Here is a 16,741-nt window from a genome sequence, read left to right on the forward strand (position 1 = left end):
AACACACACTTCACTCTCTCTGCCGCAGGTGAACAGACGTGAGTCCGACCGACGTCGCTGCCGTTTCAGGCTGAACCCTGAATGAAGGAATAATACAGCAAACAAATGGAATGGGGGAGGGAGGGGGGGCTGGTGTTTTGGGTGGGAATGAGGAGGGGTGGGGGGGTGGGGGGGCAGTAAAAGGCTGAGAGCCTGAGGCGTAAACACAGCGGGCCTGGACCGAGAGCGGAGCCGCCTGCTGCATGTGCAGGTGGAAAATGGCAACGCTGAGGCTGAAAGTGAGGAACAGTGATTGGTATTTTGTAATTATGTGAGTGTGTGTGTGTGTGTGTGTGTGTGTGTAAAGTCATTGTTTGATCATCATATCTACTTCCAGTGTGATGCAGTTCATACATTTCCTCATTCAAACGAGCCGACGGCTCCTGACTCAAACTCTCCCTCTAAAGCTGGAGCTGCTCCAGGAAACCTCAGGTTGGGTTTGAGGAGCTCACCTTGTTCTTGCTGCTCTCGCAGGACTGCAGACTGGCCAGGATCTGGCTCTCGATGACCTGGACCCAGGCGTCTCGCTCCTCGTATGACGTGGCCTCGAAATGCCACGTCTGCCCCGTCAGCGACACGATGGTGAACTCAAAGTTCTCCTCTTGTTCTGTCGGACAGGAAACAGAGATTTAGAGGAGGAGCACTCATCGACGCAAAGACATCAGTCACAACACACACACACACACACACACACACACACACACACACACACACACACACACACACACTGACAGCCATTTGGTTCACGCTCTGATCCAGAGTGACGACACGGTCAGAACATCAGTCTGAACAACATTCAAATGAACCTAGAACCAAAAACCTTCGTCTTTATTTCATGTGGAAATCACTGATCAAAGAAAATATAAAGTGACATTAGAGTCTGATGGAAGTAGTATATTATATATATTTATAACATGTTTAGGCTCATTCTATAAGCTTCAGGTTTTAATTTGATTTGTTGCCCTGTGTTGTTAATGACAATAATCATCAATAATTAACAGACTGAGGTAAAACAAAGTACGTTTCACAGCTGCAGTAACAATGGAAGCAGAAAGCAGCTGATATGGAAACTCAGTGCTCGTGGCTGTGTCCTGTTCTTCTGCTCTCAGAGTGAAAACCTTCTTCTTGGTGGAGGAGAAGAGCGACTGGAGGTCAGAGTTCACCTTCCCCAACAGTCACATTAAGACGATTAGAAAATCAGACTCATATCACCTGAAAGGTCGTTACTCAGGTTAATTTAAAGATGCTGCTGTTGGTTTATAAAGGGCCGAGTCTCTGATCTGCTGCAGACCTCTCAGTCCTGGACCAGGTCTGCGCTCTGACTGAGGGACACCTGTTCTCCTGAACCAACCACTGCTGACCTCTTTGACCCCGCCCCCTGAAGCCAGGATGTCACCCAAATTAACCCCCCCCCCCACCACCAGCAGCGAAGCGTCCTGCCCTCTCCTCTGCTGACATGTCAGTGGGAGAGGTCAGTCATTACAATCAGGGCCTGCTGGAGGGGGGACATATGGATCTATTACCCAGAACCCCCCCCAGAGGTTAATGGGACAATCAGGAGTCAATTAGAGCGAGTGTGTGTGAGCATGTGTGTGTTTGTATACGACTTTAGAAGAGACTCCAGGTCTGAGAGTCTGTGTCACATTCAAAGGGACAGTTCACTCAAAAACCACCTTTAAATATATTTATGTTTCATTAACAACAGAACAATCCTGCGTCAGTGCAGATTCTTGGTCATCCACATGAAACAGAATCTTAAATCTTTCGATTTTTAAACCTGTAAACCCAGTTCTCTCTGATTGGACGAGAACAGTCTTCACATTCTGATGTAACAGAAACAACAGCAGCTAAAATAACTCCATAAATCCACTGGTGACGGAGTTTCTGTTTCAGTTGTTTATCAAGTGAAGAAGTCAAACATTTGTTCAGTCTCTAAAACAAGAGCCACAGCTAATGATCACTAATGATCACTGATCAATCTGTCCAATAATCAGTTGTTCGGTCGTTTTCTCGGAGCTTCAGTCTAAAACCCAAACATCCAGTTCACTGTGATATTGACAAATGATTGACTTTGTTTTCACCCACCTCTCAACAAATGTATTTTTCAGTGTGAAAAGTTCAACTTTAGTTTAACTTTAACTAACAAGCTCAGTCTTTACTGTGTTTTCAGGGTTAACTCTGATTTTAAACTCGTAGCTCTGAAGTTTTCTAACTGTTCATGTGAATGTAGAAACTCTTCAGGACGTTGTTCAGATGTGTTCGAGCGTGACTCAGGAACATTTGGAAACCGTTTCCTTTCACAGGGAGGGTGGGGAGGAGAGGTGAAGTGGGGGCATGGCTGCGAGCCGGTATCATCACCGCCGCAGATCAGACAACAGGCGGCTTCTGTTTACAATTAGCCTCAGAGAGGAGGTAAGAGATGTGGGGGAGAGCAGGAGGGACGCAGGGGTAATCACTTAATCAAAGCACAGCCTCCAGCGCGTCCCAGCATGCCTCAGTTTCTGTTGGTACGACCCTCAACAAAGGCACCTGAAGAGGTTACGTGTCAAAGAAAGGTTGTGTCTCTAAGAAAAAGGAAAGAAAGCACCATGTTTCCTTTATCAGCGACGTGTACACTCGTATAAAAGTGCATGTGAAGAGAATCTCTCAGCGCTGAGCTCGGTAATCATTCATGACACTTTGGGCCAGCGTTTCTGGAAGCAGCAGTTTCATGACGTGTGCCGGGAGTGAAGCAGTGAAAAGATGAGAGGTTTAATCAGTCGGAGAGCGGTCACGGCCGGCCCGCGAGGGAACGACCATTTGCTCTTCCTCAGCTCCAGTCATTTGGCTAATTGGGAGCGTCTCAGAGCACCGGAGCTGAAGTTCCCCTCTGGCTTGGCTCTGGATAATCAATGGCCTTGTCCGAGGAGAGGAAGGACGGAAGGTAAGGATGGAAGGAAGAGCCCCGAGGCCAAACGACTGGCTGAGAAACCCTTCCACTTCCAGGATAAAGAGATTGAAAACACCTTTGCTGACCAAAGTTTCCTTTGCCGAAGATGACGGTGGATCGTTTTCATCTCTCTGGTGCTTCAGGCTGCTGATGGGCTGAGTCTGATTAGTTGATGTTAATTAAAACTACTGTTTACAAGGGCTGGTTAATGGCTCAAGGTTAAAGCAGACTTTTAAATTGGCAGCTGATACAGTGACAGAAATATTCATTCACATCCTTTTTATCCACTAAAATAATGTTTTGATATGACATGAAACTGTTTCCCACAATGAAAACTTGATAAAAGATAAACACAAGTATCAACACCATGACCAAATACATCCATTTAAACTTATTCACTCTGATTAAAGTCACATGAAAGACAATGACAATATTTGTTCATGAATAAACACTGAATAATAACGTTAAAGACTGATGACTAATTAAAACATGCATCTGTGGACTCATACATTCTACAGTAGCTCTTTATTGATAATCAGGTTTGATTATCAATAAAGGTTGATTTAGCTGCCGGACCTGTTGCAGCAGAAACATGAGCTTGTCTGTCGTTGGGTCTAAGTGCAGGATTACTGTCAAACTCTGTGTTTACATCATTACATTGATGTTATCTGACATTTTAGATTCTGGTCTCCAAATAAACTTCAGTGAACTTTCCATCTGATCAGGGTCGAACGTTACGGTCCAACTTATGTTTCTGGATCAGGTCTAGACCACATCTGTCCTCAAGACCAAACAACAGACCATATGAAAACCTGACAATCCTTCAGCAACTCCTACACCTTCAGCTTTCTCTGTCACTGGACTCTTCTCTCCTGACACTGTTAAAAGCCAGTAATGCGTCAAACCAAGATACTGGTGACCTCTGGTGACCTCAGGTGACCCGTCTCCAAATCAAAGCACCTGCTGGGTGCCGGTTTTTCAAGGGTTACCTCGTCCATCTCGTCTTCCTTCTTCCACAGGGAAGGGTAGAAATTAAAAGTGTGTATTAAACCGTGTGTAATGAAGGGTGAACTCGCCATAATGCAGAGAGTGAATGATCACTTCCCAGAGTGTATTCGGAGGCTCCTGGGTCTGCACCGGGTGTATCTCCGTTCTAAACGACGGCCCACCCATCAAGCTCCGGTTGAGCCCGCAGGGTCAAGAGCAAGAATCCCATCATAATTAAATTCCCATGATTCTCTGTTTTCAGGGGGAGGGGTGTTTGGCTGCTTGACAATTACGGAAACCAACAATCCAGAAAGGGCCTGCCTCTCCGCGGCGAAAATCAAATGCTGTTTCTGGATTTAAATGCTGCACGCTGACCCAGCGCACCGCGGCGGGTAATGAATAAAATGAGGGGGGCATTAGGCTGTGCAACTGAAGAACCCCTCCCACCACCCAGCCTTTCTCTGAAACCCCCACCTGAGCCTGTGCTACACTCCTCAGCTCCTGTCTGCACAGGACAGGTGAAGCTGCTTCTTATTTAAAAATGCTATATCAAAACCTCTGCAGCTGCTCGGCCTCGTTCAGCTCATTTCATGTCTTAAAAAACAACAGTTAGACAAGATCTGAGAAACACTCCTGCTGTTAGAGATGCAGGTGAGGAAAGTTGAACATTTAGCAGATAAAGAGACGGATATTTGGTGGAGATCAAACACAGAGATAAAAGAGATCAACTATTGGACTTTGATTGATCAGGTGAATAAATCAAACACCACATCAGGTTTATAAGGTGTATCAGATGTTGTGTTTCCTGTTTTTTCTGCCGCCAAAAAATATTTTATTAATTCTTAAACTTGGAAACAGCAGCTCAATAAAAGCCAACAAAGACAGGAAGTAGAATAAATAAATAAATAAATAAATGTTACAGTAAATTAATGAAGACCATGTGATCAATTGAAAGCACCAGAACAAACTAGTAAATGGACTTTTTTGTTCTGGTTTTAATTGTGCCACTTTTTGCATCTTACACTGGCAACTTAAACATTTTCAGCTTTGGTGGGAATTTTAAAATTAACTTTTATATTTCCATGGCAACGACAAAACTCGACAAAGTAGCGACGCATCATCATCAAAATCAGGTTGGTGCATTAGAATCAAGACGAAGGATTTCATGAAGCTGATTTGAGATTTTTTAAGAAAATAAAACTTTATGGGATTAATTAGAGAATAAAAAGAGTTTCTAAAGACGAGATTTTTCCTTTTAGATTCTGGATCGTAGATCATTTGGATGAATTCTGTCTGGGATTCTCAGATTTCCTGCACACTTGCAGCCACCTGAACCTGCCGGGCCTTCTCCTCCTAAACGTATGCATGAGAGTACAAACACACACAAACACACAGACGGCGAGTCACTCCTGCCGTATTGGTAATTACTGCCACCGCTCTCGGCAACTGTGGGCGACATTCACACGGAGAGAGGTGGCGCCGAGGCAATTTGTGAACTCTGACACCAGCAACCTTTAACAGCAGAAACAGAACAAACCGAATATACAGCATTTACAAGACGCGGGGGGGGAGGGGGGGCAGGACATGCATACAAGCCTATCATCCCAGGGTGTGAGGTGTCGAGACCGCCCCAGCGGTGGGGGTGGGGGGTGGGGGTGGGTGTGACAGGCAGGACGGTAGGTGCAATGAGAGGGGAGGCGTGAGGGAGACAAAAGGGGGCCTCGGGAAACACAAATTAAAAGCCTTAAATGTCACCGCACACAGTATTGCTTTGTGACACAGGTCATTACTCCCCATATTATTCGCAGCCTTTTACAACATTAATAACCTGGAAAATATTACAGCCGATTGTTCTGAAGTCTCCCTGAAAAAGAAATATGTAAGTGCAGCGTGTAGACGCAGAGGGAGGGGCGTGGAGGAGAGGCAGAGTAACTGGAGATGATTTAACCTGTTTCCAATCATGCAGACACACCTGAGGTAGTTTCCATCATCACTGGTCACGTCAGGAAGGATGGGGTTAAATCAAAGTAAAGACACATCAGAGATGCGTCGATCACATCACCGCCTGTACAGCGCATGCTTCTGGGTGCGTTTGTTTGTTTGTATCCTCACAGGTGAGGAGGGCGGGGCACAAGGATGCAAGGAGGGAAAGACACCATGATGGACAAGTCAGGTGACTCAGGCAGGGAGGAGACAGTTCATCATGAAAATGAACATTTTCTTCATCGAGGTGGTGAATCAAACACACACTGACAGCACCAGGAAACACCGATGTGGTGAGCCGCAGGTCAAAAGACGTCCAGGTTAAACAAGAGTGAAGCAGGTCGTGACTAAATGTGGGAGGAGTTACTCGGACGCACCTGGTTCTGAAAATTAAAGCTCTGATTGGCTTCGATCTGCGTAAAACTCTCCTCGTTGACTCATCTGAGTGAGTTAGAAAACATCTGGTTCTTTGATAAAAAGTCAAAAGCTGGTGGACGTAAAAACTTAACTACAATTCCCAAGGTGCATTTCAGCAACAAACATCCAATCAAGTTTAAACTTCTGTCACATGGATGAATGCAGCAACTATAAAACCACATCCTGTTTACAACAAAACAACTAATTATTTTGCTTTTGCTGCAGCTCTGTCTGTTTCATCAGCAGCCGAGGCTTATGGGTAATGTAGTATTTAGAGCCGTCCACTAAATATGACAGACGTAAAGCTACAGGTCTGTTGTTCCTTCACCACCTGCTCTAACTGAAACACTTTAAAGGCTTTAACAGGTGAACTTTAGGGGCAAGTCTGGAAAAATAAAAATATATTTAAATTCATATTTATCTCTTTTCTTCTTGATTATCTTTTTAATCATATCACGACCCATTAAAACTCGTAGCCCAGTTTAAACCCAGACATCCTCAGACCCCGCAGATCACCACGTCACTGATTTCCAGGAGCAGGGTGCTCCATCCCTGCAGCAGTGGGCGGGGCCGGGGTGGGGTCGGCGGGTGGTCCACCTGTCCGCCACAGGCCCCGCCGCTGCAGGTTGTTTTACCTTCGGAGTTGTGCAGACTGTTGGTGTAAATGCTGCGCAGACTACCGACACGATTTAGTTTCCACGCTTTACGTTTGGCTGCGTCCCCCGACGGCAGGAAGAGAGAAGAGAGGGAGAGGGAAGGATAGAGCGGAGGAATGAGACGACATGAACAAGAGAAAAACAGAAAAGCAAAGAGAAAGGTGTCAAAAAACTGATTCGAAGGGGGCGTGGCCTTGTGTGGGAGTGGGAGGAGCCAATGAGCACAATGAAGGGATGAAAGTTTGCAACATAACGAACGAAACCAAAAACAAAAACCAGTTCAAACCTGAGATTCACAATCAAACCATTAACTCTCTGGTCCCACCTGGCACAAGGTGGTTAAAACAAACGACACCCTGCACTCTGAAAGAAGGGACACCCCCCGGCTACTGTCGAGGAAACTCAACACTTCCTGGATGATTTTCACATTAAAATTTGGAGAGCTTTTAATCTGAAACATCAGTGCAGGAAGTGTCGACAGTGACGCTGATCAAGAAAACTGCCAAGAAGAAGCAACTGGAAATATTTAGTAAATAAAAATACCAGTGCTAATTAATCTGAAGTTTGATTTAACGAACTGTTGAAGCCTGTAAATCTGTTCAAGCATGAAAAATCCAATCACACAACAAACCTGATTATTGATTATTGATACAGATGAATGTACGGTTACACGTTAAGACAAAAACGAGGAAACTGAAAACAATGATTTCTTGCAGTTTCGATTCCTTCTCCAGCGGTCGAGCTCCAAGCTGCGTGACCTCTGACCTCTGGTCCTTTTCATGCTCTTAACACTGCTGCAAACCCTCTGTGATATTTACTCCCCCGGGGGCTACTGTGAGCATTTGCCACCAAAGCAACATTTACAGAGGATGAAACACAGTCGCGGCTGCGTGAGACGAAAGGCCGGCGCTTTAAATGTTACTCAGCTTGTCGCTCTCGTTCGTCCACAGAGGGCGAAGCGAGCGATGAGCGAAGGTCTGAGCTGATCTCAGGAACATTATCAAGCTACAAATGAATCAGAGCTGCTTTCAAAAGGTCACAGGTTGGACCCCTGAAGGAAAGACTCACAGACAGCGGAGCGTCGACTAACACAGAACAATAAACTCAAACTACGAATAAATTACATCTTGAAATGATAAATTTAAAACCAAAAACAGGCCACAACACGTCCCGACTGTCAGCTCTCTGCTGGACCACCTGGACTCTCCAGCACAGCGGATCTCTTTGTTTCCCGCCTGTCTGACCCCCGCTGACCCAAATTGACCTGTGATGACGAGCGCAGCCTTCGTCCTGATTAACCTCGACTTTAAAGGAATTCACGTTCACAAAGATCCAGTCAGAGACGCCGAGCTGCAGGTGCATCATCCAGCTGATCGACACACTGACTCAGTTAGGAAGAGACACCCTGTGTGTAACCTGAGAGGACACACACACACACACACACACACACACACACACACACACACCTTGTTTACTGGTCGAAGAATCAAAGAAATCCAGGAATGTGACCAGTGAACCTGCTGTTACCTGTGTGGGGCCACTTCACATATCTGAAGCTGTGTGTGTGTGTGAGTGTGTGAGTGTGTGTGTGTGTGTGAGTGTGTGTGTGTGTGTGTGTGTGTGTGTGTGTGAGTGTGTGAGTGTGTGAGTGTGTGTGTGTGTGTGTGTGTGTGTGTGTGTGTGAGTGTGTGAGTGTGTGTGTGTGTGTGTGTGTGTGTGAGTGTGTGAGTGTGTGTGTGTGTGTGTCTAAAGCAGTGGGACATATAATAAGCATCATGAAGGGGCTGCTACATTAGTTTTAGCTGGATGAATCTGCTGATTATTGTTCAGATGAACTTTGAGATTAGTTTTGTTTATGAAATGTTTCCAGCGGTGACAGATGACGAAAAAAGAAAAATGTGGTGACTCTAGCTGCTTCTTTCTGAGTTTGCTCCCCGTCAGAGCGTCAGGGCGTCGGGACGTACGTTTCTCCGTGACGCATGCAGCACAGCTCATGTAAAGACCAGATCGTATTAAATCACAGCTGATCTGAAATCTACAAGCAGAATGAAAAACACGTCCCCAAAACCATCAACTCTTCCTGGGACCATGAGGATCCCAACAGGACCACAGACTGGTTTATAAAGCACTGATTATATAAACATGTTCACTTGTTTGTTTGGACACACGTAGATTTAAAAGGTGAAAACTTGTATTTTTGCTATAAATATACATTTTAATTTATTCTACTTTTCTGATCAGGTCTCACTTGTAAATGAGATGTTGATGTTAATGTGACTTCCTCATTAAATAAAGTGTAAAAAGATCAGCTGATGATCCGGATGGAAACGCCGACATCACCGTGTGTGGTGGTTAAAAAGGCAGACTGAAGTCAGTGCAGCTGATACTGTGTGTGTGTGTGTGTGTGTGTGTGTGGTCCTACCTGGGGGAGCTCGGCCACAGAGGGCGGTTCCCCCTCATGAATTACGCCAGGCCTCGCTCTGACATGAAGATACTTCACCCGCCCGCCCGGCGTGACAGGCGGCGAGCCGGCGGCCGGCGGAGCGCGCTCAGTGCTTAATGGCTAAATTGGGAAGACTGTTACTAATCGCTTATTGAATAATGAAAGTGACACAGCTGATAAAAGATTTCAATACGGTGGATTATTTATAATATTTCACTTAAGCCTCTCTGGCTGAGTAATAGGAGGGCGAGTCGCAGGAGTCGGAGCGTCGACAACCAGAGGCGCTCAGAGTGTTTGATAATAAAACGGTCAGAGGACGAAGAGGAGCAACGACAGGGTTAAAGAATATCTGGGAGGATGGAGAGAAAATGAAAATGAACAGAATGAAGGAGGGAAGAGAGGAGGGCAGAAAGATGGAGAAAGAAAGAAGAGAGATTAGAAGAATAAAAGAGAAAGATGAATTAGAAGAGGAGTGGAGGGAAAGGAGGAAGGAAAGAGGAGGAAAAGGTAAAGAAATGCCAAGAGGACAGAAGAGGAGAAAATGAGAAAGGAAAAGAAAGGAGGTGATAGGAGGAGAAAAAACAAAGGGATGCAAAGAAGAGGAAAGAAAATGGAGGACAGGAAAAACAAAGAAGAGAGGAGGGAAAAGACAGAAAAGGGCTGAAAGAGATGTGAGGAGAGATAGAAAAAAGAAAACAAAGGAAAGAAAAGACGAGGAGAGGAGATGAAAACGAGAGTGGAGGAGGAGAGATGAGAGCGGTCGCGGCGTCCATCCGTCACTCAGACAGCCACTTGCCTTGTCAGCTGCTTGATGCCTCCGTGATGGAGAGACGAACATTACACATCTGCTGCTGCTGCCACATCTGTTCAACCATCAACAGAGTGTGAGAGAGTGTGTGTGAGAGTGTGTGTGAACCAGTGTGTGTGTGTGTGTGTGTGTGTGTGTGTGTGTGAGGGTTTGTCAGAGCTCGAGTTCGACATCTAATGAAATGAAGAAGAAATCTGTTTTTAAACGAGTCAATGGAAGAGAAGTTTATAGAGTCTGACTGTGACCTGGACCTGGTGTGTGTGTGTGTGTGTGTGTGTGTGTGTGTGTGTGTGTACAGTCATGAAGATGAAGTCCAGGCTTCCTGTGTGTCAGGTCACAGGTTTCTGTTTATAGAACTGCACCAGAGGAAAACACTCGGATCAAAGCGTCGACCAAATGGCAGGTTATGTTACAAACTGATCCACAGACACACAGTCACGTCACAGACGAACCCAAACACACTGAGACAGAGAAGAAGAAGAGGAACGAGGAGGAGGAGGAGAAGAAGAAGAAGAAGAGAGTCCAACACGATGAAGAGATGAGGGGCTGACAGAATGAGAAGATGGAGAGATCCCTCCCTCTCAGCGGAGGTCAGGAGTCTCAGACGATCACATGACTGCGTTTCCCAACCCTGGTCCCACAACATCAGCACCGTGTTTCTTCTTCTGGGATTTTTACACAACGCACTGTTCACCTGGAGGAGTTCCTCCAGGAGGAGTTCCTCCAGGTGAACTGTGGCGTCCTCTGTGACACCTCCAGCATCGTCAGACTTGTTTCGGGGGGGTGGAGTTACTGGTCGGACCTGGGCGGGGAAAGTGTGAGGCGAGGGGAGGGGAGATGGCGTTACCTTCTGCAGTACCAGAGAGGCCGTCGGCCTTGAAGTTGCTGGTGCTCTTCTTCCGCCGGTGCTTCTTGCGGTTGGCGTGCGGCGACGGCGGCGGCTCCATCTTGGGACTGGTGGTGCTGGAGATACTGGGACTGGAGCAGACCGAGTCTCCCAGGCCCGTGTCTGAGAAGTCAAACAATAAATACAACAGTTCAACAACCGGACACGGCTCTGCTCAAGTGTCCCGTCACTTTGATCCAATAATCAATCAATGCATTGATTCAAAAATCAGGTCGATCAGTGACAGAAACCTCTTGATATGTAACATGTACTGAGTGATTTCTGCTCTAACAGTCGCTTCGTTAACAGACTCAGGATCAGGACTGATGAACCTAAATGAGACTGAGCCCTGTTCTGGTCTACATCAAGGTCTGGGGGGGGGGGGCGAGCGAGGCTATCAGGAGAGGGAGTGGAGTCTCTCTCTCTCTGCCCTCCACTCTTCACGGCGGCCGCTGACAGCTGTGACTAGCGGCAGAATAAAATAACATTCAGCTTCCATCAATATCAGAGCGCGGCGGCGACACTGACATGGGCACGGTGTGTGTGGAGATGGAAACACATGTGCACAAAACACACACACACACACACACACATATACAAGCGCTCGTTGGCGGCCGCGTCCCAAACGGCAGACAGCCCCAAGGACGGCCATAACTTATTTTACAATCGTTTAGTCTCAGCTCAAGTGGAAAATGTGACAACTTATCTCTGCTGACAAGATGCCATCCCCGAGCGCGCAATTAACCGCCGTGGATTAACGGCCATCCCATCTGCAAGCCGCGCTCCATCCACGTCAACCCCCCCCCCCTCCTCCCCACCTCCACCTCCTCCCGCTTCACTCTCCCTCTGATTGTTTTCTTCTGGGTTTTCCCTCGACTCTTGAACTCATCAACAGTTTGGACGCCAGCAGCTGAAGCACTGAACTGAGCACAGGACACACGGCTTCACCTGCTCTAATCAATACATGATCAATCCTGGTTTAATGCAACTTGTCTTTTCTTTCAGGGGAAACTTCAGACTTTTACTCTTCTACACTTAAAGACAAATATTATACTTTTGACTCTTACTTTGAAGCAGAGCTTTTAGTCAGAGGAATTTATTTTATTTTATTTTGAAAACCTGAAAGACCACACACTGTGTTCCTCACAGGAGAAAAACTGTCGGCCATGTCTGAAGCTGTGTCCTAACGATGGAGACCGTGGTCTGATCTGAAGTCTGTGTTTGAAGCTTTACGAAGAAAGATTCATGTCGTTGAAATGTTTGCTGAGTTTAACACGACCAGAATAAAACAAAGTAAGAAACTAAGGCTCCTTTTGTTGATTCTGTTGTGTTTTCATGTCAGTTTGAAATAAGAATATTTTTCACTGTGGACGACTTCATGTCATGTGGAGACGGCACAGGGGATGTGCAGTGTTCAGGTTCAGATCTTATTTGGAGCTGAGGACCCCCACAATGCTGCTGTGTGTGTGTGTGTGTGTGTGTGTGTACATGTCTGTCTGTGTTTGTGAGGACATTCTGACCCGTCCTCACAAAGAACTGTAAACATGGTTTTAGGGATCAGGTTAGAATCAGGTTCAGGTTAACAGGCATGAACGTCCTCACAACTACAGAAGGACCAACATGTGTGTGTGTGTGTGTGTGGCCCCTGGGAGTCCACTGAAAGCATTTCACAGCTTTAAACGTTATTTGAGGAGGGCTGGAGGGCACAACACTGACGACAGAGCTGTCAGTCAAGCTTATCGTCACGGCAACACACACACACACACACACACACACACACCATGACAGCTGTCAGTCTTGAATTCAGTAACACTGCCACTTTACAAGTTTACACACACACACACACACACACACACACACACACACACTTCACTAACAGTTACAGCAGCATTAGAGCTCTGGCAGGTGGGAGACAAACGATAGGCTCCCATGCGCAGCTCCGCAGTGAGGCCCTCTGAGCTGCAGCGGAGGACCTACGACCCTACGGTCAGAACCCTCAGGCCCGCGTCGTCATCACTCACCGGTGCTGACTCCAGAGTTGGCGATGACGGTGGCGTCGGTCCACTGGTCGGCGCTGGAGACGGAGTACGAGCGCTGGTGCATCCCCTCCATGCCGCGGCTGTTGAAGGACACCAGGCTGACGCCGCTCGCCATCTGAGACACCGACGAGCTGCTGGTCACCGAACCTGAGAGAGGAAGTCAGGGTTACTGTCTGCGGTTTTCTTACAGCTATTTATTGTAATATTTTTACACATTTATTGTAAATATTTGTTTATATTTAAACTATCTGACCTGCAGAACTTGTTTTCCTTCATCTGTCTTTGTATTTGTTCTTCTTACAAAGTTTATTATTATGAACCAAAACACAAACACAAATTGCTCGTGTGTGAAAACCTCCTGATGAACCTGATGCTGGTTCTCACGTTTTCAGATCGGTAGAAATACAACAATCAAAATGTTTGTCAGTAAAAATATTATTTATATGAATTATAGAAAATAAAAGTTATATTATCAATAACACATTATATTATTGGATATTATTATTATTATTACTTGTGTAGCCATTTAAGACACTTTATAAACAGCTTGTTAGTTTCTTTATGTTTAATTATTTTAACAGTGAAGCTCTGCATCATATTTTAGCTCCTCGTACGTTCTGTGTGTAAAATCTTAATGTGAAAAGTAAACAGGAAGTAAAACAGTCAACTTTTCTCTTCATAATATTAAAAACTAAAGAACAAGAACCTCAGCTCTGTTCGAGCTGATCACATCATTTGATCCACTGTTCACATAAAAGTCCTGATGACTGCAGATTTAATTTAAAGAATCAACTGTCATTGATCCCTCACTTCCTGTCTTCCTCTCTTCTGTAAGAACACGACAGCTACAGTCATATCTCTTTAAATCTGAGATGATGTTAATCCGGCGGTTTCTTCTTCTTCTCCTTCTTCTCACAGCGCATGCGTCAGTCATGCAGCACACACGCAGAAACACATAAAAGGCCTCCTCTCACAAGCCGGCTGCTTAAATCAAACCCTTGAGTTAGTAAGAGGCTGCATGGTCCAACAGCCGGGTGAATCATCCTCCCCCCTGCCTCACCCCTCCCTCCCTCCTTCTCTCATTACAGCTCATTTCTTGGTGCTGGCTGAGTGGAGCCAGGACTCTGATTGCATTAATATTCATGACAATAATTAGTACATGGAGTACGGCTCACTGAATATTCATGCTATTAGCTCGGGCCTCCTGGATCCCTGTGTGTGTGTGTGTGTGTGTGTGTGTGTGTGTGTGTGTGTGTGTGTGTGTGTGTGTGTCTCTCTCCACCTTTTGTTTTACGACGTCTTTCTCCAGGTGATCAGAAGCGTTTTGTGTTTCAAGGCTGAACTCCTGCTTTTTAAATTCCTGCTCTCAGTTTCCTCGACGTCGGAAACAAACGCAGGAAACGATTGGTGACGCGATTAAAAAATATTTGTCGTCATGACGATCTAATCGCCGGTTCTTCCTCGGCCTCAGCTGATGAGGGAGGGACTGGACCTCAGAATCATTTTATATCTGCTTTACATTATTTCATTTATTTATATATTTCATGTGTCTGTTAAGAAAAGTTATTATTATTATTATTATTATTATTATTATTATTATTATTATTATTATTATTTTAAAGAGCAACTTCAACCACTAAACGTGACGCTGACGTCGTCTTCTTCTTCTGCAGCACAAAGCTACATCACACATTTCAAAATAAAATACATTTTCCTTTCTTTAACTTCTTCTTTTTCTTTTTGTCTTTAACTGCTGCCGTCTTCTTCTCCATTATTATTTGTGTTCAGCGTCACTCTGTTTATCTGTTTGTCTTGGTACAAACTTCCAGTGGTCGAGCTCTTGTTTATTCTCGATATTTGGAGGTAAAAGTTTTTATTGTAAATTCTGCTGATTTAAAAGCAAAGTGGGGTCACAGTAAATGCTCATTTGATTTAGGTCTTTTCTCTTTGTTGCACTTTAATTAAAAAATAAAAAACGTCTGAGTGTTCGTATCTTATCTGTTATAATAAAAATATTTGTGTGAAAACAAAAGAATCATTTTCCTGGTATTTTTTTTATTTTTTGAAAACTTATATTATTGGTCTGATTTTACTTTTAACCAACAAATGCACAGGTGATGATTTGGTTCCACTGACATGACATAAATGACAATTTTAATATTGATCTGGATTTTGTTTCTGGGTTATGTCGCTGATCATTAAATAAATATCAGCACCAATATTAAACAAATTCGAACCCAGTCGTCGCGTTTTGACCTTGATATCCGAACCTTTTCAGAATCAACAGAGACCAAAGGATCTCAGGTGAGACTGCCCCCCCCCCCCCCGAGGTCTCACCTGGAGTCTGTCCCAGCTGCAGGCTGCTCATGTCCTTCGTCAGGCCGTTGGTTTTGGGACTCGGCACGGCGGCGCAGGTGGACACGGCGCGAGGCGGCCTCTTCCCCGGCACCTTCACCGTGGTCCTCAGCAGGTCGATCTCCTTCCCGTGGACGTTCTGCATGTAGTCCTGAGAGAGGAGGCGGGAAACTGAGTCAGCACTTTTCAGAGTCAGCTGTCAGATTAAAGCACTGACCTGAGAACAGCTGATTATCTTTCAGAAAGGTTAGAAAATAAAATCTTTTAAAAACGACTCCAGCTCCTGATGTCTGATGATCAGAGACAAATCTGAAACTGAAGCTGCAGATTATCAAACTCAGATTAATCCAACAGATCCGGATCCATTAAACCTGAGAACATGGAGTCGATAAAAAGAAGAATTATATATATATATATAGATAATCAGATTTATTTCTCCACGAGCAGAAGAAACTAAATTTAAGACAGAGAATTAACCGTTGCGAACATTATTGAATGTGTTTGACTGTTTAACAAAAGTCGGTGAAAGGAATCGTGTTTTATGTAAATAAACTCGAGGCAGAACAAAGACGGAATAAATATTAAACAGGAAATAAAGGAGTAAAGTGAAGTGAAGTGTGTTGGGGGGTCGTTCTTTGGTGGGACGGGATTATTCTGGATAATAAAGTTCCTAAATCCCTAAATCGTACAAAGGAAACAAAGACACACTAATCCCTCAAAGCGGCGCTGAAGTGGACGACCACTCGGACACTGATTGGCTCCGCCCGTTCGCCGACACGCCCGAAAACACGCCCGACCTGCGATGATGAACTCTGCTCCGATAAGTGTTAATGACGAACGAGAGGCGCTTGTTAAATCCACCCCCTCCCCGTCCCCCCGCCCCTCGGAGGAGGGTGGAGTGTCGGCGGTGACCTGAGAGGAGCAGGGCATTGTGGGAGGTCAGCCTCCTCTTCAACATGAAGGAGGCGAGGAGAAACAAAGCTCACGTTACCCGCTGGGCCGGATTAAAACGCCTGCAGGACTCTGTGTTCTGGTTCTTCTATCTCTGTGAGGACCAGCACTCTGCAGACCTGGAGAGTCACATGACTTAAGAGGTGGAGGCATCGTGTCCTTTAACAGTTGTCTGCATGAAGTCTGTGACGGTCCTCACAGGTGCACAAGTACAAACGAGTGTAAAGGTAATAAAACAAACACCTGTT

General features: G+C 45.4%; 1 protein-coding gene across 3 annotated transcripts in view; it reads right to left on the reverse strand.

Annotated features, from left to right (window-relative positions):
• The window catches only part of agap1 (ArfGAP with GTPase domain, ankyrin repeat and PH domain 1), a 134,624-nt gene that overhangs the window by 22,899 nt on the left and 94,984 nt on the right, over positions 1-16,741 (reverse strand). For 2 of the 3 annotated variants that reach the window (XM_022764009.1, XM_022764007.1), the window contains 4 exons: positions 15,525-15,693; positions 13,170-13,334; positions 11,110-11,271; positions 492-646 (listed from right to left, as the gene is read on the reverse strand). In XM_022764009.1, the coding sequence (XP_022619730.1) occupies positions 492-646; positions 11,110-11,271; positions 13,170-13,334; positions 15,525-15,693 (651 nt within the window). Of the gene's footprint in view, positions 1-491; positions 647-6,990; positions 7,069-11,109; positions 11,272-13,169; positions 13,335-15,524; positions 15,694-16,741 lie in introns of all 3 variants that reach the window. The other variant, XM_022764006.1, reaches the window with a different exon arrangement.

This window comes from Seriola dumerili, unplaced genomic scaffold, assembly GCF_002260705.1.
Source record: "Seriola dumerili isolate Sdu_G_001 unplaced genomic scaffold, Sdu_1.0 BDQW01000513.1, whole genome shotgun sequence".
In the NCBI taxonomy this organism is placed as follows: Eukaryota; Metazoa; Chordata; class Actinopteri; order Carangiformes; family Carangidae; genus Seriola; species Seriola dumerili.